The sequence below is a fragment of the Babylonia areolata genome, chromosome 19, assembly GCF_041734735.1.
Source record: "Babylonia areolata isolate BAREFJ2019XMU chromosome 19, ASM4173473v1, whole genome shotgun sequence".
NCBI lineage: Eukaryota > Metazoa > Mollusca > Gastropoda > Neogastropoda > Buccinidae > Babylonia > Babylonia areolata.
This window is the reverse complement of record NC_134894.1, coordinates 31,079,196-31,104,248: the sequence shown is the minus strand read 5'-3', so window position 1 is coordinate 31,104,248 and position 25,053 is coordinate 31,079,196. Positions and strand designations below refer to the sequence as shown.

The 25,053-nt window shown below is 42.5% G+C and overlaps 2 protein-coding genes across 2 annotated transcripts; both read right to left on the bottom strand.

Moving 5' to 3' along the window:
* Window positions 1–3,287: 3,287 nt before the first annotated feature.
* Window positions 3,288–12,063, bottom strand: LOC143294143 (neurotrypsin-like). The gene is made up of 10 exons (XM_076605574.1): window positions 11,915–12,063; window positions 11,597–11,790; window positions 10,502–10,639; window positions 9,361–9,606; window positions 8,521–8,797; window positions 6,141–6,247; window positions 5,315–5,459; window positions 4,700–4,902; window positions 3,700–3,934; window positions 3,288–3,477 (listed from the first exon to the last, which is right to left on the bottom strand). The coding sequence occupies exons 1-10, from the start codon at window positions 12,061–12,063 to the stop codon at window positions 3,288–3,290; spliced, it is 1,884 nt and encodes a 627-aa protein (XP_076461689.1).
* Window positions 12,064–12,074: 11 nt separating this feature from the next.
* LOC143294142 (neurotrypsin-like) lies at window positions 12,075–19,269 on the bottom strand. The gene is made up of 7 exons (XM_076605573.1): window positions 19,255–19,269; window positions 17,465–17,549; window positions 16,705–16,977; window positions 14,266–14,479; window positions 13,860–13,981; window positions 12,258–12,596; window positions 12,075–12,097 (listed from the first exon to the last, which is right to left on the bottom strand). Exons 1-7 carry the CDS (start codon window positions 19,267–19,269, stop codon window positions 12,075–12,077), a joined length of 1,071 nt encoding a protein of 356 aa, XP_076461688.1.
* Window positions 19,270–25,053: the final 5,784 nt, after the last annotated feature.

Genomic DNA, 25,053 nt, shown 5'->3' with positions numbered 1-25,053 from the left:
CAGAACGGCCTCCTACCCTCTGCAGTAACAATCACCTGCAGACGCTTCACAAAAAGAAAAAAAAGAGCACACATTTTCCTCCAAAGAATGGGGGAGTAAACTTATTGGGTGTGATCTCCTCCCACCCCACCCCCCCCTGTCCTACTGTCCTTTTCTCCGTCTCCCTCCCATCCTACTCTCCTTGCCACCCCCATCTCTTCCTCAGTCCTACTCTCCTCCCCCCCCTTCCCCATCTCGTCCTCATCCTAATCCTCCCTCAATCTCTCCCCCCTGGCCTATCCCCCCCCCCCCTGTCCTGCTCTCACTCCACCCATCCTACCCCACGTCCTAGTTCTCCTCCCATCCCTATCTCCCCCGTCCTACTCTCCCTTACCCATCCCATCTCCCTGCCTGTTCTACTCTCCCTTTCCCCTACCACCCCACCTGTCCTTGTCTCCCCCCATCCCCGCCCAACGCTACTCTCGTCCCAATCTTCCCCCTCCCCCGTCCTACTATCCCCCTCACACACCCTCCTACTCCCATTACCCCCAACCTGACTTCCCCCTCCACTGCCCTACCTCTTACCCCCTGCAGTAACCCTAATCACCTGCATACGCTTCACAATAAAGAGAAAGAATAAAGAACTCACATTTTCTTTTCCAAGAATGGGAGAGTGGAAGTATTGGGTGTGATTCTCTCCCACCCATCTACCCCCCCCCCCCCCATCCTACTGTCCCTCCTCCATCTCCTCCCAAGCCCAACTTTCCCATCCCCCCATCCTACTCTCCCTCATCTATCCCATCTCTCCCCGTCCAACTCTCTCATCCCCCCATCTCAACCCTGTCCTACTCCCCCATCTTATTTTCCCTCAATGCCCCCCCCCCCTGTCCTACTTTCCCTCTCATCCCTACCCTTTTCCCCATCTCCCAAACGGTCCTACTCTCCCTCCTCTATGTCCCCACCTCTCTCATCCCACCTGCCTCTTTTCCTCCTGTCCTCCTTCTACCCACCTTATTTATAAAATTATATGAGACGTTACGATGACAAAAAGATAAGGTGACATGCATCAGTACAGTTACTCAGTTGCTCTCAGCGTGTATACTGATTAGCAAACAATGCTTTTGCATTGTGTTAAACTGCATGTGAAGCGGAGAAATCAAAGGATTGTGTCGTTATGGAAAAAAAACAACTAATGATTTGGTCGGAAATTACTGCCCTTTGCCTAACAGAGGGAACATCCACCTTCACTCCCCTTACTGCCAAAGTTGTCTGCGCCGCCTCATAACGTACAGATTGATACTGCATTGCACTTATCTTCATTTATAGACCAAGCACTAAGCGCTGACCAAACACGGAATCATTCGGCCACGCGACATGTCTCAGAACTGTCTACACGCGCTCATCAATTGCTTCATGATGTGTGTGTGTGTGTGTGTGTGTGTGTGTGTGTGTGTGTGTGTGTGCGTGTGCGCGCGCACACACACACACACACACACATGTGTATCAAAGCGGAATATATTCTACGACATTTTGCTGTGGACAACTCTTGTTTACGGGGGTTTTTGTTGTTGTTGTTTTTAACGCTGATTGCATGCTACGAACGAGAACCTCGTTTAATCGTCTCACCCGAATGACTAGCGTCCAGACCACCAATCAAGGTCAGTGGATTGGAGAGAAAATTCTGCCAAGTGTGGGACTCGATCTCGTACGATCAGTTTATCTCGCTTCCTATGCTGACGCGTAATCACTCGGCCACCACTCCACTCGCTGGAGCCTTGTTTTAGGAAGGGTGAGAGAGGCGGACAGGAAGATGATGGATGAGTGCTGTGCCCCTCCATGTGCACCATGTGCTTGTTCCCCTTGCCCGCCACCACCACAATGTTGTCAGCAAATGACGACAGGAGGACGTCTGTCTTTCGCTCCGACGTCTGCAGTTGTGGGGGTGGTTAGGGATGAACAAGGGCTACCTGAAATGTGCTTGCCGTATATATATATATATAAATATATATATATATATATATGAGTGTGTGTGTGTGTGTGTGTGTGTGTGTGTGTGCAAAAACAACCTCTTCTTTCCTTCAACGTTTTTTTTTTCATATTATTATTATCGTCAAGTATGTGTTTTTAGAAGGATTCTAGACTTTTTTGAAACTTTCGCATTATGATTGAATTATAATGCAAAAGGGATTAAAGAAAGTGAATTAAGTTTTGAATCAACTCTTCCTATTCCTTTTCGAAGCAGGACACAGGAAGGAGCGGCAACACGAATGGTCCACTGGGTACATGTTCTGATAAGCGAATGGATAGCAATGACCACCCTGAAATCAGTCTGAGGGTACTTTGGCAGTGTATCATACAAATAAAGTTGAGCAGAATTTGTTGCGTCAATATTTTCTGTCACAGATGAATGATATCATCCATACATTCACAATTTAAGACAAAGTTTGTAAAGAGGAAATTCCCACGACACATTCTATGTAACTGTTTCAGTATCATGGTGTAGCAAAGTATACATTATACCATAACATTGCATTGTGTGTGCGCGTGTGCGTGTGCTTGCATGCGTGTGCACGCGCGCGCGCGTTGTCTGTTGCCTAAGTATTTATTTCTTCTTGTTTCTCAGTGTGTGTGTGTGTGTGTGTGTGTGTGAATGACGGTGTAAACACAAGTGTGGAATTCGTTTCGCGCTATATATATATATATATATATATATATATATATATAATGTATGGGGATATATGTGTATGGGGAGAGAGATTTATATATATATATATATATATATATATATATATATATATATATATAATGTATGGGGATATATATGTGTGTATGGGGAGAGAGATTATATATATATATATATATATATATATATATATATATATTGGGAGAGAGAGATAGATCTATATATATCTGACGAAAGCATTCGCAATATTACATTCAATCCAATTCAGTTCCATTCACTTCAAAACATCTTTATTGATCCTGCTGAAACTTGCCTGTATTCAAAAGCTCGTCATTCACACACCACATACAAATTCTCATTACATGAATATGGCAAAAGCTGGAAAAATACCAAGCTCAAGACTTAGAAACACTCTTCCATACTAGGAAATACTCTTCAATTGGTAATTATATTTTAAGCTGCAGGCACTATACTTAGCCTACCAGTCTAAGATACGAGTTCACATCTACTTTCATAAACAACAACAACAACAAAACATCCATTTCTACAAACTCATACATCCCTAATTGTAAGTAGAAAATTTAAAGCTGGGCATAGTACTCAAAGTTGTCAATACAATACAATACTAATATCGAGGCTGGAACTGAATCTTGTCTATGTTGGGGTCGTAAGCAATGTTGGGGATACCGTCGTCGGGGGATTTCATGGCCTGCTGTCTGCGCCGTCTCAAGAAATAAATCCCGGCCACCATTGCCAGACACACAGCCAGTGCCCCCATCACTCCTCCCACAATGGCTTCCACATCGACAGGATCGCTGGAGGAAGAGGAGGAGGAAGAGGAGGATGAATCCTTTGTCTGCTGGCGTGTTGAGGCGGAGGTGGGGGTCTTCCCGTTGGTTGGTTTGGTGGTGTTGGTGAGTTCCGTGACGAGTGGTCTCGTTGACTTCCTTGGTGTTGTTGGAGTGGTGGTGGTGGTGGGTGTTGTTTTTTGGGTCGTTGTGGTGGTGGTAGTTGTAGTGGGTGCGTGTGTTGTTGACGTTGTGGTGGTGGGTGTTGTTTTCTGGGTTGTGGTGGTGGTGGTGGTGGTAGTGGGAGTGCGTGTTGTTGTTGGCGTCGTTGTGGTGGTGGTGGTGGTGGTGGTGGTGGTAGTTATCTTCGGTGTTGTAGTTTTGGGGGTTGTCGTGGTCTGTACTGGTTTTGGGGCAGTGGTGGTGGATGTTGTTTTCTGGGGAGTTGTGGTGGTCGTCGTCGTCTTATGCGGGTGTTCATCGGCTGTAATCATAAAGGAAAAATCTTTTGAGATTCTCTCTCTCTCTCTCTGTACAAATGTTTTACTGTATTTCCTCCCTTTCCCCTTTTTCTCTGGTCTCTAACCCCTGTTTTCTCTTGATAAAAAGAGTATATTTATGACAGACAAAGGGTCAAGCATTTCCTGTGATTATGTTTTCAAGTTAATGGTTTCATTTTAACTTCACTGTTCGTCCACTGAGTACAATGTCAATATAAATCGTCACAATAGCTCTTCACTGTATATTTCTGAAGATTTTTCATTTCATTTATCTGCTTCCTTCATATCTGTATCCCATGCAATTTACTGACTTCTGCAGAGCAGAAAAAGTCCTTGGATACCCAAGGAACAATTATGTTCTTTGGTCAATCAATATTTCAGTACTAAATCTCACATTCAGTACTAAATCTCAGTCCAGAAATTTTTTTCTCAAGATCTCAGCGATTATCGGAGTAAAGGTACATTTTACAAAATCTATATAGTCTTACCAGCAAGTGCCAATGAATCAGAGGCTTTGGAACTATGCTTTGTGTGTGTGTGTGTGTGTGTGTGTGTGTGTGTGTGCATGTGTGTGTATGCGCGCGCGCGTATGCGTGTGCATGTGCGTGTGCGCGCGCATAACACCCTAGCCGTGAAGAAGATAAGTCTGGACTTAGTGGCTACCCTACAAGAAGGTCATTGTTCAACGAAATTTTTGTAAAAAGAAAACCAGAAAGATAGACACACCCAGACAAAACACCAACACTCACGTCCATAGGGTGTGCAGAACACGCCAGCCTCAGACCTGCGTTTCTGACATTCACTTGAGTAGACGGGAACGAAACCTTCGTGGATACAGTGCTCCAGGTGCTCTTCGTGGCCCTTGCAGTCTTCGTACCGCTCGTAGATAGGCCCTTGGTTGCGAGGCAGTTGGGGCACTTCCACCATCTCACCCGTTTTGTACCCGAACATCCTGCCGGGGGATCATCATGATGATTATGATGAAAATAAATGAAAATTATAACATACTATTGTATTTCCAAACAGGGTGATGATGTAATTACAAAAGAAATTGCATGGAAATTATAGCGAGTTGTGTGACTGGGTTTCCTATTTCCATGGAACTACCAGCATTTCTTCTGCTTTGATCATCTTTACGTGAAAAAAAATGTTTAATGAGATTGCCTGCTAGTCATATGATTCGGGTGGTCTTTATTCTATGAGGTCATGGGTTGTTGCACGAGTTACGCAGTTAGGGGTCGTTGTCTTTAATCAAATCTGTGTGCTCCTTTTGAATCTACAGAAAATTGAGGCAGAACCCACACAAAAAAGCCGTCTTCCCTCCCTACTTCCCACCGAAGATAATACTTAGAAGTAGTTCTCACCTGCAGACGACGATGGCTTCCTCATCACCCCAGGAGAATTCTTCGTCATTGCACAGGGTGCCCCAGGTATCAGAGTGGGGCAACAGCACTTCCACCCTCCCCCACGTGGCTGCCGCATCGGTGTTGAAGATGCGGTACTTCACCCCTATCACAGCCACAGATACCAGTGTCGTTCAGTGAGGGACAGCATCAAGGAGGATGCGGGAGAGCGAGGAGAAGGAATCACGAGTGGTGGTTGATGGAAAAATAACTGTGGTTGTAGTTTTGGTCGTGGTGGTGGTGGTGGTGGTGGAGAAAGAGGGAGGGGAGGAATCATATCGGTGGTTGAAGAAATAACTGTGGTTGTGGTTTTGATGGTTGTGGAAGTGGTAGTAGTAGCTGTTGGAGTAGTAGTAGCAGCAGCAGTAGTAGTAGTAGTAAAATACTAGTAAGTAGTAGCAGCACTAGCATTTGCAGTAGTAGTAGCACCAACAGCAACAACCCTATTCTACTGCTAGTAGCCACGTAGTTGGAGTAATAGTAATAAAATGAAAATAATAGCACAGGATTCAAACCTTAATATGATTTGATACTTTCCAGTCACAGACATCTGACAACGACATCAAAAAGACTAACAGAATCAAATGTTAACACAATATCAACCCCACTTAACATCGCCACCCCTCCACCCTTTCAACCCCCATCCCTGTTTACGAATGTATCCAGAAAATCATTACGAACAACTGTACTTAACGCCCCTCTATTTTTTTCGCCTTAATGGTGCACATGTCATTCTTCCCCATTATTGCGAGCGTGAATAAAACTGCATGAGATTTACAATTCATACCTTCATCTTCGTAGCACATTACACCGGCGTACGCTTCCTGTTCATGACATTGCTGTGTATGACCCCATCTGTCATGTTGACAGTCACCCAGTCTGATTTCCTCCCCTCTGAAATCCAAGGAAACTCGGTGAAAGATAATGGACAAGTGGACTTCGCTATTGAAAAGAGAAGCATCTCAAACTAGTCAAAGCAAAAGCAACAAAGTTACTTCTTAATGACAGCGAATGAATGAATGAACAAGCTTAGTAATAGCGCATAATGTTCACCATCACAGCACAGCACAGCTCAATGTATACGTACACACATACATTGACACATAAAACACACACACAATATATATATATATATATATATATATATATATATATATCCAAGCCCAGATGTCTTCGTTTTTCCATACTGTCCACGAACACACACACACACACACACACACACACACACACACACACACACAGTCTTGTTTCATCTTTTAACCTTTAAAACTGTATTTACGTTTGGGGTGGGCTGGTGGTTTTAAAAAGCTCTCATTTATGCATATGCTGGTTCCTACTGTACCTCCGAAAGGAAGGCTGGTTTGTACAGCAAACGACAGCTGTTTCGCACCATGCAGTGCTCATCGAGCTTGCTACCCGCTCCTGACTGTCAACCAGAGAGAAACCTTTACTCATGCAAGGAGGAATTTTCCAACTGCTCGACAGGGACCTTTTTTCATTCATCAGATTGTTTCTCAATAACCAACATTGAGCAGAATATAGAAAGTTAAACCAGGAACATTTTTGACTCACTTGTGTAAACAAAGTGAGTCTATGTTTTAACCCGGTGTTCGGTTGTCTGTGTGTGTGTGTGTGTGTGTGTGTGTGTGTGTGTGTGTCTGTGTGTCTGTGTGTCCGTGGTAAACTTTAACATTGACATTTTCTCTGCAACTACTTTGTCAGTTGACACCAAATTTGGCATAAAAATAGGAAAAATCCAGTTCTTTCCAGTCATCTTGTTTAAAACAATATTGCGCTTCTGGGATTGGCACAAAAAAATAAAGAATGAAGCCTAATTATATGCAAACTGCATTTACTGTTATATTTATATTTTTTGTATTCTCTAAACTTGACACTTTGATCTGATATTCTGACCCAACAGCTAGAGCAGTTATTATTATCATTTTTTGTTCAAACAGGAACTTCTTTTGCTAAGCATGGAATTTTTATTTATTTTGCAAACGTTTTGTGCAGATAGTAAAAAGGGGAAATTACTCTGTAATGCTAGTGGAGTTAATTTGCTTTAAACTGATCTTTCTCATCTTAAACATTACATTTTGAAACAAGAGAGGCAAGGCCTTCAAGACTCACTTGTGATGCACTTTTTAAAAAAAAACCAAGCTTTTTATGTATTGAGTATAATTTCAAAATGTAATGTTTAAGATGAGAAAGATCAGTTTAAAGCAAACTAAGTTCCCCAGCAGAGTAATTTCCCTTGTTCTGCTACCTACACCAAAACGTTTGCAATAAATAACACTTCCATGCTTAGCAAAAGAAGTTCCTGTTTGAACAAAAAATGATAATAATGACAGATCCTTTGTTGGGTCGAATATCAGATCAAAGTGCCAAGTTTAGAGAATACAAAAAATATAAGTAACAGTAAATGCATTATACCCAATACATAAAAACTTGGATTTTTTAAAAAGTGTATCACAAGTGAGTCTTGAAGGCCTTGCCTTTCTTGTTAAAGTTTTAAGTTTGCAAGTTTCTGATTTATCTCTTGTTCCGTTGTGCGATGTCCAGATTTTAAACTGAGTAAGTATATATATATATATATATATATATATATAATCTTCCTGTTCCTTTCCAGTCAAATAGATTCCGGTAAAGTCAGGCTATTTATTGTGGAACACTATGCACGAATGCACGTACATCAACACCTACATAATACAGTACAACCACCGTCACTGACTCAACTGCTGCATCCCTTCTGACAGGAGGAAGGTGGCATACTGGTTAAAGCGCTTAACTGCCAAAACAAAGGTCGTGAGGGTTTGGGATCGAATCCTGTCCTTGCCCTTTCTCTCCACTTGGAACTGGAAAATCCAACAGCGTCTTATCATTCGGATAAGGTACCGTATGGAGCGCGCACTTGGTGCACGTGAAAAGAACCCAAAATTGTGCAGAAAAAGAATGGCACCGTTCCAATGGCGACTCTCTCTCCACGGGGAAGGCAGCCCGAATTCCTTACAGAGAAGTCTTATGTGGAAACACACACACACACACACATATATATATATATATACACCAATACACCACTCTTGTAATTCATAATACGACTGCCATATCATCACCACTGCCACCAATACTCTGCTCCATTAAACAATAAACTAAAGTCTCCCACTCACGTGCAGTTGAAGTTGGACGACCAGTAGAGGAACTCCGTGAAATGGCTGTCGTACCAATTGCTGTGCAGGTACTTCTGGCCGTGCTTGAACCCCATCTCTCTGCAGGCCACCCGGGCCGCCTCGTCCGTCCACCCGTCCGCGCAGATGTACCCTGGCATACCGTTGTATTGCACGATGAGCGAGCCCCACGTTTGGTTGTGGAGTTTCTCAACGTCGTAGTCCTCGTTGCCGTCGTATTCGTAGAAGACGTCGTTGTATCTCAACGACAGCAAATACTCTGTGGGAAAGACAGAAACAATATGTGGGGAAATGATCGACTTGGTCATACGCCCGTTACGTGCCGCCATTTTCAAAGACATTGTGTGTGCTGGCTTATGTTCCTTGCATGAACCATCATCTGCTGGATGAATGGAAAACTGCAACGTTGTACGGAAAGATCGTAACGGCACCATTAAAAAAAAAAAAAAAAAAAAAAAAAAAAAAAAAAAATCAGGAGGAACATTTCACTGCTGTATTCGACACAAACCATGTTCCCCCCCGTAAGTAGTGCAAAAATTACATTTAAAAACTTTTACAAACAAGTTCTTTTCTTTTAAGGTTTGTGAAATGTTTACCTGATAGAACATGCCGGCATAATCTCCCTCTTCCTTGCATTCCCGAGTGTGCTCCCAGCCGGCGTGCGTGTGTGTGTGTGTGTGTGTGTGTGTGTGTGTGTGTGTGTGTGAGAATTTTTATTTACGAACCCTATTCAAAACATGTACTGTGTGCCATTGAACATACATGGACACTGAGGCGGTGAATCTACACTGACATTCCTTTTCAAATCCACACGACACCTACCCGTGGGGACTCCGGTGGTGAAGCAGGACACCGAGGTGTAAAGCATCCCTGGGCAGTCGATCATGCTGTTGATGTCCGTCACTTCCGCGCACTGCTGGTAGCTGTCCTCCGTCCCGTTGCACGTGTTTTGAATGGAGGCCATCTTCAGACTGTAGGGCTCGACGGCGAGGGACTCCAGGTAGCCGTGACTTTCTCCACAGCACAAGGAAACACCGTCCGTGAATCCGAGCTCTCTGCAGATGACTCCTGAAACAGTGTGGTTGTGTTTGGATTAACCTTTTGTGTGTCGTTTTCCAACGAGGAAGTAGAGTGACTTTACGTTCCTGAACAAGATGTTATCACACGTGTGTTAATAACCACTGAGCCATCCCAGTTCACGTCAGCTTGGATACAGGTTAGTACTACTTAACTGTTACTGTCTGGGTTCTGCCATTAATGTACCAAGATGTAAACAATGTTATACATAGTGTGAATGAATTCGTGTAGATTACTGGTATGTGGCAACCATACCTTAAGCACCTAAGCACAGTTTAAGGTACAGATAAACAGAAACACTTGTGATTGTGGTTTGGTCGGAAAATCGAAGAAAAATCCTTTTTCTGGTTTGATTCTCTGTATCTTTTATTGACCAATGTGCTAATGATGGGGAAGCATATGCAAAAGTGGTCGGAATATGTTATGGTTATAAAGCAAACGTTATCCTTCTTGTTGAGGTGTCAGCATCACATCGGTAACTCGGACAATAAATGGCTATTGTACTGTTCAGTATTTACAGTTTTCACGCTGTCAATGTCATTAAATTTTGTTTATTCTGGGCATTTTTCACTTTGTGAAAGTAGCATTTAATAAGAGAGGAAAGAAGAAAACACCTTTGAAATTCTTAAATGCATATTTTCGCATTACATCGAATTTAAAATTCTTGACCATACATATCCACACATTCCTAATGAAAACAGAACGTCCACAAAAATGAGGTCTAGAAATAAGATTTTAAAAGAAAAAAGTCGAAATAGTCCAGTTAAAAACCCATTCGTTGAAACGATTGCACATGGGAATATTTGAACACGAGGTAGGATAATCATACGTAATACTATGACCGACAGATGCTGACAAAAAGAGGGAAAAAACCTCAGTCTCTCACGTGCATCATTGTTGTCAAAGTCGCCACGACAGACAGGCATCCACTGTTCAGTTTTCATCAGGTTAGAGGGGTGGTTGTAGCTAGAGGGTCTGACGTAGACCAGTCCATCGTGGTGTGTGATGCCATGTCTCAGCTCCACTGCAACACAAAACACGTTCAGGTCTTTATCTTTTCTGTGGGTTCTTGTGACACAAAATAGTGCAAAACGTTAACAGAAATCGTCCCTGAACAGTCAGCACTTGTTATATTTCATTATCCATAAATCAGCCACCCGTCACCAATACAGTTCTGTCACACTTTCAATCATAAATAAAAGAAAATACATTAGTGAAGTATTTCCATTAACTAATCAAGTCATCAGTCCATTCCACCTCGCCACTACAGCACTTATCACAGAATAAGTCAACTGACATCATTTCCATGATTCAGTCATCACTCACCGACACATTATTTTCATCAGTCATCAATACAGAACTGTAATATTTCCATTAGGTCAATACCAGTCCATGTGGCTCTCCAATGCATCACATGTCCATTAAACAGTCAAAAATCAACAAAATAGCTCTGGCCACATTTTGTCATATTTCCTAATCCCGCATCGCCCGTCCCGCCTCTCACACACACCCTTCCAATATGTTTTTTCTTTCTCCAATCACTGACACTCACCCTCTCCATTTTACATTTTGTACTCTTTTCCACTCTCTCTCTCTCTCTCTCTCATTCTCACTCTTCCTTTCTTAGTCCCCTCCCCCTTGCCCATCTCCCCTCCATCTCAACCCCCCCCCCTTTTCATTCGAATATACAGAAATGTCGATTTCTAATAATAATAATCAGCATTATGATTGAAATGATAATAATCCAAATAATAATATTATTATTATTTATTTTCAGTCTATCATCATCATCTTAGATGAACAGACTATAAATAAATGAACTTCCATCGTGTCAGTCATCAGTCCATCCACCTCTTCAGTACAACGCTTGTCCTGTGACCATTAGATCAGTCACCAGTACTTCTCGTTGTCCGTCAGCAGGGTAGTCTTTGAGGGCATCCTCGATGAAGTTGGCGAAGCGGTCGCAAAGGTCTGTGATTGCCGTTCTGGCAGTGTTGATGCAAGGCCGACCCTTCTGCTTTTGAGTGGTGGATCCGTTTTGGTTGGAAGCGCATTTTGCAGCCGATCAAGGAGTGGTCGGTGTCGCAGTAAGCACTGTAAAAACTACGTGTGATGAGTACGCAGTTCAGCGAGGGCCTTCGAGTGATGAGGTCCAGCTGGTGCCAGTGGCTGGATCTGGGGCGTCGCCAGGAAGTTCGGTAGTGTGGCTTGGTGGAGAAGAGCGTGTTTGTTATGCACAGGTTATGGTAGGATCAAAGCTCGAAAAGCCTCTGCCCGTTCTCGTTCAGCTTGCCAATACCGAAGTGGCCAATGCAGCTCAGAACCCACTCGGGCATTGAAGTCGCCAAGAAGGTACAGCTGTTCTGTGGCACGGATGTCTCGGATGGTGGTATCGAGTTCCTCGTAGAACTGGTCCTTAGTCTCCGCAGAAGAACAGTGTGGGAGCATAGTTAGGAGGTTCACCAGTACAGCTCTGTCATATCTGCTGTCAGAAGTCACATATACAACACTCTCACACTTCCATCTACCATCACTCATCGACACAACCCTGTCCCATAATATTCAATTAAAAACAATCATCAATTTATCCAGTCAAATCTCTAACCCCCAAAACGATCAACACCCTTCTTCCACCACCTCACCTGCGTGAGAACAGGTCACCGTCAGATCATCGTTGTGGTTCTGAATGCTGGCCATGGTCCACCCTTTCTCCACTCTGCAGTGCATCGGGTCAGACTCATGCCCATCGCATTTGGCGCTCACTGTCCACACGTGGCCAGACCCTTGAATAAGATGCTCGGCGCTAGGCCCCTGCGTGCCGAACGAGAAGCCCAAAGACCTGCATAGGACGTCGAAGTCCTCGGAAGTCCAGAGACTGTCGTTGGCGCTGATGGTACCCCATTGGCCGTCAATGAACACGCCCACACGACCGCTGTTGGACTGTTCCCCTATTCCTAAAGGTTCCAGTCGATAGTACGGGTCTGAAAAGAAAAAGGTAGTGGCGGGAATTAGGTTGTGGCAATCACTGGGGTGCAGTTCTCCCCGAAAACCGTCACACTTCAACACCCGCATCAAGAGAGCACTCGACATATTATAGCTTTCCCAGTACAGCTCTTCTATCTACACATGCCTGCTTCGATCTGATTGTTGGGATGTATTCTGTTTTGTATATTTTTGTGTGTGTAATTTATGTGATGCCTGCTTCCTAAGTGTATATTTTCACTATGGTAAATGTGATATATTCATTTTGCTGTCGTTTGGGTCAATGTGATGTGAGACTGATATTGCCAGTGTTGATTTCAGTACATATTTTTATGTCACTTTTTCTTAATTTTCTAGATTTATTGTAAACCGCGTTGCGTTCCATCTGAAACGGAGTAGTGCGCTATATATATATATATATTTTTTATCATTATTGAAACGGAGTATGATGGCGGAGCAAAAACGGTCACACACGTGAAAACCCACTCGTGTATTCGATTGAACGTGGGAGCCTTGGCCAACGAACGAAGAGGAGGAAGAGGAGAAAGAAGGGAGAAAGGAAGGGCGGGAGGGAAGAAAAAGGAAAGAAAGAGTACTGTACAGATGGGAAGTCATGTTCAGAATTTGAAAACTTTCATTTGTTGTTGAGTCTTTCTCGAAAACAAAGCGGAGAAAGCAGTGAAAATTCCCAAGCAACGGTGTAAAACAGTGCGAGTATCACAACCCGTTTTCCTCCATCATCTTCGTTTTCCGGTAAGAAAGAGGAAGAAACGTCAGAATCGGTCTGGCTTTCACTGATTTATGGTAGCGGGAGGAGTAAAGCTGGGGAGGGCCTGTATCATATTATAGCATATCCTTATCCAGTGAGCCCTTCAAGTTTGTGGTGTAGCGTCCAGTTTTTAATCTTGTCATTTTCTATCGAGAGTATATAACCTCTTTCTTAAATAGCACACACACACACACACACACACACACTCTCTCTCTCTCTCTCTCTCTCTCTCTCTCTCTCACACACACACACACACACACAAATTTCAGACGCTCTCCTGATGGAGCCCTACAGGCGAACATTTGAGAGAGAAAAAAGGAGCAATTATTTTGGTTTGGGTTTTTTACCGTTTTTTTTTTGCGTGTTATGTATGTGTGTTTGTGTGCTATAATAATGGCGACACTAATGATGCTTGCTTTGTTTTATATGTATGAGACAGATCAACTGAGTCGTAGCACGCGAGCACAGCCAAACACCTGACGGCGATACTTACATCCATGGTTGGCGTGGTTGAAGTCGTTGTAGCACAGGACAGCAGCGTGGTGCACACAGCTCTTCACAGTTCCGAACGGCACGTGTTCACAGTGAGCGGTAGAATGATAGTAGACTCCAGAGCTGTAAAGTTACGAGTTTATGATGATTATGACGAACAAACGAATATTATAATTGTTCACAGAGAGAGACCAAAACACACGTCAGAATCGTGGACTGAAACTTCGTGTGATTACTGTTGTTGCTTGTTTATGGTATGCCTTATTTGAATGCATGCATTGATGCACGTGGAACGACTTGTAAAAGCCACGAACCTCCTTGTCTAGAGGTGTGAGCGTCAGTTTGCCTATTTTTTTAAATTTTATTTTAATCATCATTATTATCGCTATTGTAAAAACCACTCTCACCAGGACAAGTTGGCAGTCCACACGGGTCCCACACTCTCATCCTGCAGCTGCACGTGGGTGTAGTTGACCCCGTAATTATAGCCCCGGTACTGACACACCGACTCGGCTGCCGGCTGGTTCCAGTCGTCGCCACACACCACTCCCTTCACGCCGTCATACGTCAGCTCCAAGCGGCCCGTGAACACTGAGGGGCCACTGATGGAAAGCTCGAAGTCTGCAAGCAATACAGTCAGTATGTCAGTCGAAAAGTCAGAAAATTCAGTTGAAATCAAATCCAGTCTATTCGTTCATTTTTAACAATTGTGTTCTGGCAGTGGGAAGTTCTGCCCATATGAAGAATAACAGATTCACAAAGAATATTCAAGTTTTAATGGATATATATTTAATTTTTTTACATTACAACTTTCCTTCAAACGAAAGACTTGACATTTCACACACACACACACACACACACACACACACACACACACAAATCAAAATGACATTTTAAACACCAGAAAAAACAAATTAAATCAGTCTGTCAGTACATTTTATTACTTCTGTGTTAGCAATCGGAAGATCTGTCCACAGGAGGATCTACTGCTTTGAGGAGAGTACCGAATGGAAAACATTTTTTGCGATACATCCTTCCCTCCAATAACAAGGCTGACATTTTAGTTTTACACCGATATGACGGGATTTTTTTTTTTTAATGGATGAATAAGTATTGCGTTGCCTTTTTTATATTACATTGCATTGCATTGGGTCTTTGAAAACGGTTCCACGTTCTTTTGGAAAACAAAACTATTACATTGTCTTGAATCATTTAGCAAATTTTTTCTGGTTACTAGTGCGATTTTCCGTGACTTTGTTCTTGGGTTGGGGGAAACTGGGCAAATGAGGGTGAAATGAGGGTGAAATTCGAAAAAAAAAAATCTAAATTACAGGAAATTACTTAAAGGACTTCGTAAAAGAGAAGTCGTTAAACTGACAAGCGAAACAACTGATAATGAATGCAAAAAGTCAAAATCAACGTTCTCAGTCACTTGTGAAGACACACTTTCGTGTACATAAGGCTTCATCAAGCTACAGTCAAAAATTATATTCTTAATCGTCAGGTTACTAAAGCATATGCACTTGACATTATAACAATACTTGGTCCGTAATGAATTTGGTAATAGTCTGAGAGCTAAACTCATTATTGGTCTGCGAATCGGACCAAAGTCAGAGTCAACTGACGAGGTTTTAGACTTGAATTCAAGCACCTATAAGTCTCTTTCTAGTATATTGCTTATTTCCATGTATGACAATGGGCAATATACTTTTTATAGTATCTATATGATTCTTTGCTCCCCTTTTTGCTGCCCTGTCTGCTTGGTCGTTATAAAGAAATCCAGTGTGGGATGGTATCCAACAAAAATCAACATTTGCACCCTTCACAAACAGGGAGTGCAATAAATACCTAATTTCAAACAATAATTCCAAACAATAAATCTGCTGCAAACAGTTATGGCCGTCAGTGAAGGGTTGTCACCTCACAGGGATAAAGACTGAACTGAGAGCATAATTATTAGTATGATCGGTGTAGGGACAACCCCGGCGCTTCCTTTTTTGAGGAAGTGCCCGGGTTTGTTCCAATGTACCTTTTGTTTACCTGTGTGCTAGCTGAATCGGTAGCGCAACCAGCATTGACTAGAAGTCGTGTAGCTTGTTTATGGAGTGAGTTAGCACTCTTTACTATTTGTTAATCATTATATCTCCTGGCCTCTATTAATTTTATATCAGTCACCGCTTTAAACGTATATATAATATATATATATATATAATATATTGTATATAAATACTATAACGAGCCGAATACAATGCTAAAAATATATAGTATTGTATTTCTCTTTTTGTAAAAACAGTCTGTGAAATTCGGGCTGCTCTCCCCAGGGAGAGTGCGTCGCTACACTACAGTGCCACCCATTTTTTAAATGTATTTTTCCTGCGTGCAGGTTTGTTTTTCCTATCAAAGTGGATTTATTTTGTTGCCATGGGTTCTTTTAAGTGCATGCTGCACACGGGACCTCAGTTTATCGTCTCATCCGAATAACTAGCGTCCAGACCACCACTGAAGGTCTTAGTTGAGGGGGAGAAAATATCGGTGGCTGAGCCGTATTTCGACCCAGTGCGCTCAGATTCTCTCGCTTCCTAGGCGGACGCGTTACCTCTAAGCCATCTCTCCATGAAAGGAAATAGATTTGCAAGCCTGAGCTTCAACTGTGCTTCTTCGTTACCATTTTTCAGGACTGACTTTTGTTTAGGTTATAAAACGAAACAAAAAACGACACCGCAAAAAGTAGTGACTGCCTTTCACAAACTTATGCGACATGGACCACATTCAAGCAGTCAAGAAATGCAATCAAGAACTGACCTGCTAATTCACCTTGCGGCACGTTATCACTTTCGACTACCTACCATCCTGTGCAGGGGCTGTGGTGTTCCGGCAGACGACAGCAGCGTAGTCATCATCATCGCATAAAGTCGTCTCGTCGGAAGTGGAGGAACTCCACCAATGCATTTCCTCAGAGGAGCGTTGGGTGGGGAGAGAGTGAGAGCAGTTGTGTAGACTGGTCTCGTTGCCTTGACACGTGATCTGTCTGCGCTGGTCATCAGGCCAGGTGAGCACACCGTAAGGGCGGCAACACACAGCGTCTCCGTTGTCGTAACCGAGGTGTCGGCACGTGACGTCTGTCAACAGTAACGAGAATACACCATCACTACTATTCTACTATTGAGAGAAGCTTTAATAATTTGTGCACATCATGAACAGTTTCGACTGAAAAATCTTGTTCAACATTCTCTTGTTACACAAACCAAATTGATGCATGTATTATCACGCGCACGCCAGCACACCAGCACACAAAGATCGTAGATGAATGCAGAAATGATTTATCTCAGTGCCTTTCTGCCTGCCTCTTTCCCCACCCCCTTCTCTCTCTCTCTCTCTCTCTCTCTCTCTCTCGTGCGCGCGCATTGTCTTTCTCTCCCTTTCCAACTTTTTGCTTCCTCCCAATTCACTCTCTCTCTCCAACACCACCTCCGTGTTCCCGACCTCATCTTTCTATTGATCCATATCTTTTTGAATCTCTTTTCACCCTCACCCCCAATTTTACTCCTTTATCGCTCCCCTCCACCTTAAAATTGTGTACCCCATTACTCTCTCTGCGATTCTTACCCGCTTCTTTCTTGCCAAAACCAGCACCACAGACCACAGCCATCACACCATATTTCTCAATCAGGACTGCCCCATCTCGCTCCCCCTGTCCATTCCAAAGTTTCACTGAAACATACACATCTTTGTCATCATCATCATCATCGTTACCATACTGGAGCTATTCCCTATGGAACCATAAAATCACACAAAAAACAATGGTAGCAAAATAATCTGAAAACAATCCGAACTATAAGCCCTTGGTTCCTTATCAAATGTTGTGAAAATAAACGCCAGTACCAAAGATACACTCTAATACGAAAAGGAAAATAAAAACAGTCAACTTGTTAAAGAAAAAAAAAGAAAAAAAAGAAGACAAAACTGAAAAGCAAATGCAACGACGAAATGTATATTCCCGTTTGAAATAAAATCATACGGTGACTGAAAATCAAGACTTAGCAGAAGGGGAGAGAGACGGAGGACGACTGACTGACCGACACACACAGAGAGGGAGAGAAACCATTTATCCACATAATAGGAAGTTTCTGGGTTTCCTCCCCTGTGCCTTTCATTACATTCGCTTACACTGATGGCAGAAATGATAAGTAGCAGTGGCTTGAAATTGTTTCTTTCAATTCTTATTTCAGTCATTTCCCCCCTGCATGTTTTTCATTTTATTAATTTTAATCCGTTTACTTGGTCTTTTTCATTTTATATTGATTTTTTTACGCAAACTAAGGGTAGACTCTCAAGGCCTAACCAGTGCGATGGAATTATGCATAGGTTTAGGCATTTGCCTTTTTTCTGCAGATATGTAGCGTATATAGATCAGACAGCACACTTTTAAACAAAATGAAGACTGAAGGTGTCTGCCTTTCTGGAAGCAAAGTCACTGGTTTTGTTTGCTGTTGAGTATTCAATTCTCCACGCTGTATTTAGTTTTACCAGACAAGCCCAGAGCTTTCCTTTTTTGGGAGGTGTCTAGGTTCGTTCCAGTGTACCTGTTATTCACCTGTGTGCTGGTTGAGTCAGTGGCATAGGTAGCATTGACGAAATTGTGTAATTTATGTATTTAAAGAGTTACCACCTTTTGGTATTAGATTACAATGCCATTTTGTGTTGGATATCGATTCAAAAATGGAGGAATGTTGAAAAGGGGGAAAAAAAGGGAAAATAATAAAGACCCTTTAAAAAAAAAAAAAAAGTCTAGGAAAAAATGAGAGGTTGTAAGACCCACAAAAAAGTATGTTTTTCCAGATAGCTCACTTGAAATAAAGTACAGAAATGGGAATATATTTCTTTTTATCTTGCCATAGAAAAACGTTTTGCATGTATCTGAATTCGTTTTTCTGAATGCTTATGAGTTCTTAAGCATACCACGAGTACCAGTAAGGCCAGTAAAATCTGAAGAAAATGGAGCCTCACTTCAAATATTGCTGCCTCATCCTCACTAAACAGCAGGCTTACGGTGACATTTGTAGGCATCCAGTAATAGATATGGATTAAAACAAGGTCTACAGCAAGCGGAATATTTGCACAATGCTAAGAAAGTTTTATATTGAATCCCTATTGAAGATATTCTTAATTTTCAACGACAAATTTAAAGATGTGGCAGGAGTCTCAAAACAACAGTGCTGCCAACTACAGTTGTGATTAGTGGTGGTTGTAGTAGCAGTAACACCAGGCAGTAGAAGTAAAGTTAAAGTCAATGTAGGAAAAGCAACTGGAAGGAAAATCAACTCACCGTTAAAATCCTCTCCAAAAATGCCAAGGCAAAGGCTTGACATGGTGACAACCAGCACAAGCTGGCTCACTGCCATAGCTGCCATTGTGATGCGTAGAATGCTGGTCTGTTCTCTGTAGCGGCTGAACGAAATGTCGAAGGCTGTCCACCCGTGCTGCTTATATAGCCAAATAGCTTGGTACCCATCAGCCACCAACAAGAAAATCTTTGGATGGCCACAAGTTTCTGATTGGTTGCTAGCGATGTCACAGGACAATCTATTGGCTGCTGGTGCCACCGACAAACAACTTTTTCTTTTTTTTTTTTTTTTTATGAGCAGTGACCAAAAGCCGGTTATAACTGCAATGTCATTCAAAACTCCATACAGTTGACGTTCATAATATCAAACTATTATAGAAAGGAATAAATGCTATTACACAACTGTTATTCTTGTTACACACCGGTCCCTTTTCACGCATGACAGGCTAGGAAACCGCCCTGTGGGGAGTGAAGAGATGAGCTATTGTAGCCGCCATCCCTCCCACCCCACCCCACCCCCGTTCCCCTTCCTCCAACACCCATTCACCAACCCCCTGCCACCCCCCCTACCCACCCCACCCCCTCACTTGAAAAGACCTGAAGTATGCCCAAGAGCTATTGTAGGTGTGCGTTCTCCCACCTTCCTCTCCTTCCCTCCAAACCCACTCACATACCTTCCCAACCCCCACAGGTGAGAAAGGGCTCAAACTGACCAACAATCGGTGGCCCACAACCGCAGAGACCCTGGGGGCAGATTGTGTGTGGCTGGGAGAGGGGGGAGGCGGGGGGCGGGAGGTGGGTGGGGGTGAAAATGACTTTCTACATGCTGTGGCATTCTGTCAACACTGAAACATGACACAGTGTGAAACACACACACGCACGTACACACACACACACACACACACACACACACACAGAGCATCTTGCACATACACAATGACAATATACTCAATTTATTGTTTATGGGCAAAACCAATACATTTTCCCTCAACCTGAACAGCGATGTTTTCCTCTGACCACCTTTCTGTCTTTTCACTACTTTGCTTTATCGCACACACACACACACACACACACACACACACACCACACACACACACACACACACACACACACACAAAGACACAGCACGGAATAACGTATGAAGTTCTTTGTTTTCGTCGAGAAAACAAAATAACATGAAAAGCCGAAAATAAAACAAAACAAACAAATAAATGCAAACCAGCAGCAACAAATCTTTTAATTTGTACAGCCTTGTTTTATAATTTGCGCCTACGCACATGTGCGTGCGTGTGTGTGTGTGTGTGTGTGTGCGTGCGTGCGTGCATGCGTGCGTGCATGTGTGTGTGTGTGTGTGTGTGTGTGTGTTGTTGTTGTTGTTGCTGCTGTTATTTTGTTCCTTTATTTTGAAATCAAACTCTCAGTTATAATTATCAGATTGCATCCATTATTCTGTTTGTTGCTATTGTTGTTTTTGTTATTTTTGTTCTTGTTGCTGTTGTTGATGTTGTTGCTGTTGTTGTTGTTCTTTTCTCTCTTTTTGTTTTGCTTTTCTTTTGGGGAGGAGGAGGGGTGGAGTTTCCCCTCGTGAATTTTCTCAGATGAAGCTGCCATGTAATTTTCACTATTTTAATTCCCTCCTTCATTTTTGGTTTCTTATTTTATTCCTCCATTTCTAAGTTTCTCTTCCTTCTCTCCATTCCTGCCTGCATCCTGTCCAGACCTACAGGATTAACTTTCACTTGTGACACTGGTCAGCATATGACTGTGTATAAACCCCCTGTTCATGTCACACAGCCCACCATTCAATTTTGACATAATTATGCCTTTAGTACACTGATAACTACACACAAACGCGCGCACACGCACGCGCACACACATGCACATATGGACTCACAGATGCGCGCACATACACACACAAACACACACGCACACACATGCCTCTACAGGCTTTACTTTTAAATGTTAACATGACTCAAAGCAGTCATAGGAGAAATAACATGAATGAAGAAAAAGACAGACATTTAATTGGATCTCGTTGATGCATCTTCTGGACAATTGTTCTGGCTACTTGCGGAATATATCGTTGCGAAAAGACACGACAGAAGAAACCATTTCAATGAGGTCGTTTCCTCGTCTCTTCTGCAACTGCTTGTAGCGAGTAGCCAGTACAGCAGCACAGCAAAGAGGAGGCGAAATAAGAAAAGAATCCAAAACGGTTTCCTTGTTCCCTCGAAGAAAGTAGCCTTCAACCGAACCAAAACCCAGGCCCCGATGAACTTGGCCTGAAGGGTTTTCTTTGTCAGTGCGTCGTTGACACTCAGCTCCATGGGTTCGTTGACGTCTCGTCTAAGAAAGGAATCTTTTCATTACCAGGGCAACCACGGGCTGTAGGAAACCCTCGGGCTTGGATGTGATGCAATGTTGGTTCGTGGACCGAAAAGGGTGACCCTTAGGGGGCAGAGTTGTAGTCCAGAGAGTGTTCTGAAAGCCAGTGCTTCATCCAATGGGTGTGTGATTTGAATGACACCCGAAAGTGCCTGTGGAGTCTGTTGGTTTTTGTCGCCGTGCTTGCTTCTAGCTCCTGGATGTCAGTTATTTAGTTAGTTAGCAAGCATGCACTGTGGTTAGTTTTTAGACAGGTTCAGGTAGGTTGACGTCGACAACTACCTTCCTGTGTGTCTGTGTCTGTGTACCCGTGTGTGTGTGTGTGTGTGTGTGTGTGTGTGTGTGTGTGTAAGGGTAGGTTGTATAGATGTATTAAAAGTGTGTATGGTGAAGTTAAAGCTAGGATTAGAATTGGAGCAAAATTATCTGATTTGTAAACTGTGCCAGAGGATAAAACAAAGTGATGTATGCAGTCCTGTCTTATTTTCACTATTTGTCAATAAGCCTGCCTTAGAAATTATTGAAATAGAACTCATGGATTATGTTTTGATTTTATTGAGTTGTTCATGTTACTTTTTGCTGATGATATTATTTTATTGTCAATATCAGTATTAGGTTTCCAAGACAGTTGAACAGTTTATATACAGCTGCAATGAGATGATAATTAAAAGTGAATATAGATAAAAATATAATTGTGTTTTGTAAAGGCGAAAATCATGTGGTAATGAAAAGGTGAGAGTTGTAAATGCGTATGAATCTCTTGGAATTTTCTTTTCAATTTGACAGTTTCACTTTTGCATGTCGAGATTTAGTCAACAGAGCCAAGATAGCAGTTCTGATTATTTTACTTGTCATGCACAGGCTGGATTGTAGCTCATTTTCTATATTTGTAAAGCTGTTTGATTCAGAGGTACTGAGATATGGGCGTTTGAGAATGGGATGGATATAGAAAGATTACATTCATTTTCAATGAAACGTGTTCTGAATGTTGATAGTTGGATACCAAATGATCTAATTTAGGGAGAACTTGGCAGGTACCCTGTATATTTGAATTCCTGTGTAAAGGGCATTAGCGATTGGATGAAATTGACTAGAATGGGCATACAAGCATACAATTAATAATAATAATAATAATAATAATAATAATAATAATATATATAAATAAATGCATAAAAATATTAAAAAAATCAATAGATATGTCAAATGTGTTTTAACAAAACTAAGATTTGTTGTCTCAGACATTGCCTGTCATCGTTATAGATTTAGTGATAGAAGACTTGATTCAGTGCTTTGTCATTAATGTCGTGATTGCAAGGAAGATGAAATTCATTTCATGCTTTGTTGTCCTGCTCTGCATGACTTGAGGATGAAATATATTCAGCCCAAATGTTTTCATAATCCATGTCATTTTAGATATAATTTGCTTATTCACCAGGAACGAGATTGTACTAATATTGCGTTTTACGTTTACCAAGCTCTGAAACGATTACGTTTGGTTACAAATTACACAATACAACTGAAAATTATATGAATATCTATAACTGATATCTTTCTTTTCTCCAATCATATCAGGCACTTGTTTATCACTGTATGATTGCCCCCTTCAGTAAGGGGCCTTGGCCTAAACTGAATAAGACATTTTGCATTTGCATTTGTATTCACATTCTCTCTCTCTCTGTCTCTCTCTCTCTCTCTCTCTGTGTGTGTGTGTGTGTGTGTGTGTGTGTGTGTGAGGGAGGGAGAGAAAAAGTACAGAAAATGAGAAACAGAAAGACAAAGAGGGGACAGGGAGTGAGAGAGAGAGAGGTTGGTTAGAGGGAGAGGAAGGGAACTAAAGGGAGAAAAGGACTTACCTGGGGCATGGTGGGGGTGGGGGGGCCTTTAATGTTTTAATTGTTTATATTCTGAAAGCATATGTCAGCCACACCTTCCAATAATCATGACACTAATGTGGTTCAGCCTGTGCTTGTTATCAGCTTTTCACATCTCCTGACAGATGAATGTCAAACCATACTCCCAACACAATTCTCTGGCACATGTTAATCCATTTCACGAGGTAACGACTATAAGCATATTATTGAATCGGATTGTCAAGCTATTGTTTTCTCTGCTTGAAAAGGAATCATTTAGACGCTGCTCTCTCTCTCTCTCTCTCTCTCTCTCTCTCTCTCTCTGGCGGGGACCGGATGAAGAAAAAAGTATACCAGCTCTTGTATATTATCCTCTGATATAAAGAATTTTGTCTTGCCTTGTAAATTGTCTTCTCTTGTCTCTCAGGATTGCTCTGTCGTCACTGAACCGTGAAAGACGGTTATCGGGGAGAATGGAAAACTGACTGACTTGGCAAAACCACAGCAACCCCCAGGTGGACGAAAAGACGGTTTCACCAGTCGGAAAGTTGTATGACCTTTGTGTCACGCTAGTGTCAGTCAGCTGTACTTTGTATTTCACAGTCCGCAACTGAAGCTAGGAACTGTTCAACAGTTCACTCACTTGGGATCTAAACTAGAAAAGTCCTCTCAAGGTTAGCAACGACGACTGTCCAGAGTGAAACCTGTATGGAAGGACAGCAACATCTCCATGAAACAAGATCAGCATCATGCATACACTGGTATATGCCATCTGTTTCCTGTATGCATGTGAGGCATGAACTTTTACAGCGGATTTGAAAAGAAGAATCTGAGCCATAGAAATGAGGTGCTACCACAACCTGCTACATACCAGATATACTGATCATATCACATACCAATCAACAAGCACGCTAAACCATTGAGCAGGACATTGGACCGTATTATAGAGATACACTGACACCATTTGATAAAAGAAAACAACGTTGGTTTGGGCACGTATCAAGATCCAATGGCCTTGTTAAAACAATCTTTCAAAGAACCGCTGGGGGAGGAAGATGGAGGAGAAGACAATAAAAGAAACAGAAAAAAACAATGGACTGACAATATGTCAGACTGTACGGGAAAGCCATTTGCAGAGACCCAGACTGACACACAACTGACAGACCTGGAGGCATCTGGTGAACAAAGCTTCTGTGCGGCGCCCCAATGACTCTCCAAGGACTCAAGGGAGAAGTTGAAGAAGTGCCGTGGGCAATTTGGTGTTCTTTCATCCAGAGGTCTGTCGCTGTGGTTACACCAACTCAGTCAGTTTCTCACCTTCTTCACAAACCGTCCTTCATGGTTCAGTTACGATGAACAATCAAGCCCGGCGCTTTGCGAGTACTGGTGTATCAGCCTATCTGCACCCCCTGTTGGTTTTTTACCCCCCGGTCAAATATGGCTAGCCCAGGTTAACTCTGGGGTCCATGTGTACCCCCAGTAGTAAACTTCAACTGTTCAGAGCTGGCCCTCCATAGATGGATTGGATTTTATCCCCCACCCCATCCCGCCTTCTGGCAATGGATATGAGGGTCATTCAATGCTAGTTTGAAATAATGTTGGCCTAATTAGAATCA

Bases quoted from the DNA above. Each gene is read 5' to 3' on its own strand.
- LOC143294143 (XM_076605574.1), bottom strand. From the start codon at position 12,063: ATGCTCCCACACTGTTCTTCTGCGGAGACTAAGGACCAGTTCTACGAG. The intron at 9,607-10,501 runs GTGAGAGACTGA...ACACTGTTTCAG, and splicing joins CTTTGACAACAATGATGCAC to GAGTCATCTGCAGAGAGCTC. The intron at 6,248-8,520 runs GTGAGTGGGAGA...CTTGGATTTCAG, and splicing joins TCGTCCAACTTCAACTGCAC to AGGGGAGGAAATCAGACTGG.
- LOC143294142 (XM_076605573.1), bottom strand. The intron at 16,978-17,464 runs GTAAGAATCGCA...TACTGTTGACAG, and splicing joins TTTTGGCAAGAAAGAAGCGG to ACGTCACGTGCCGACACCTC. The intron at 13,982-14,265 runs GTGAGAGTGGTT...GTAACTTTACAG, and splicing joins TGGACTGCCAACTTGTCCTG to CTCTGGAGTCTACTATCATT.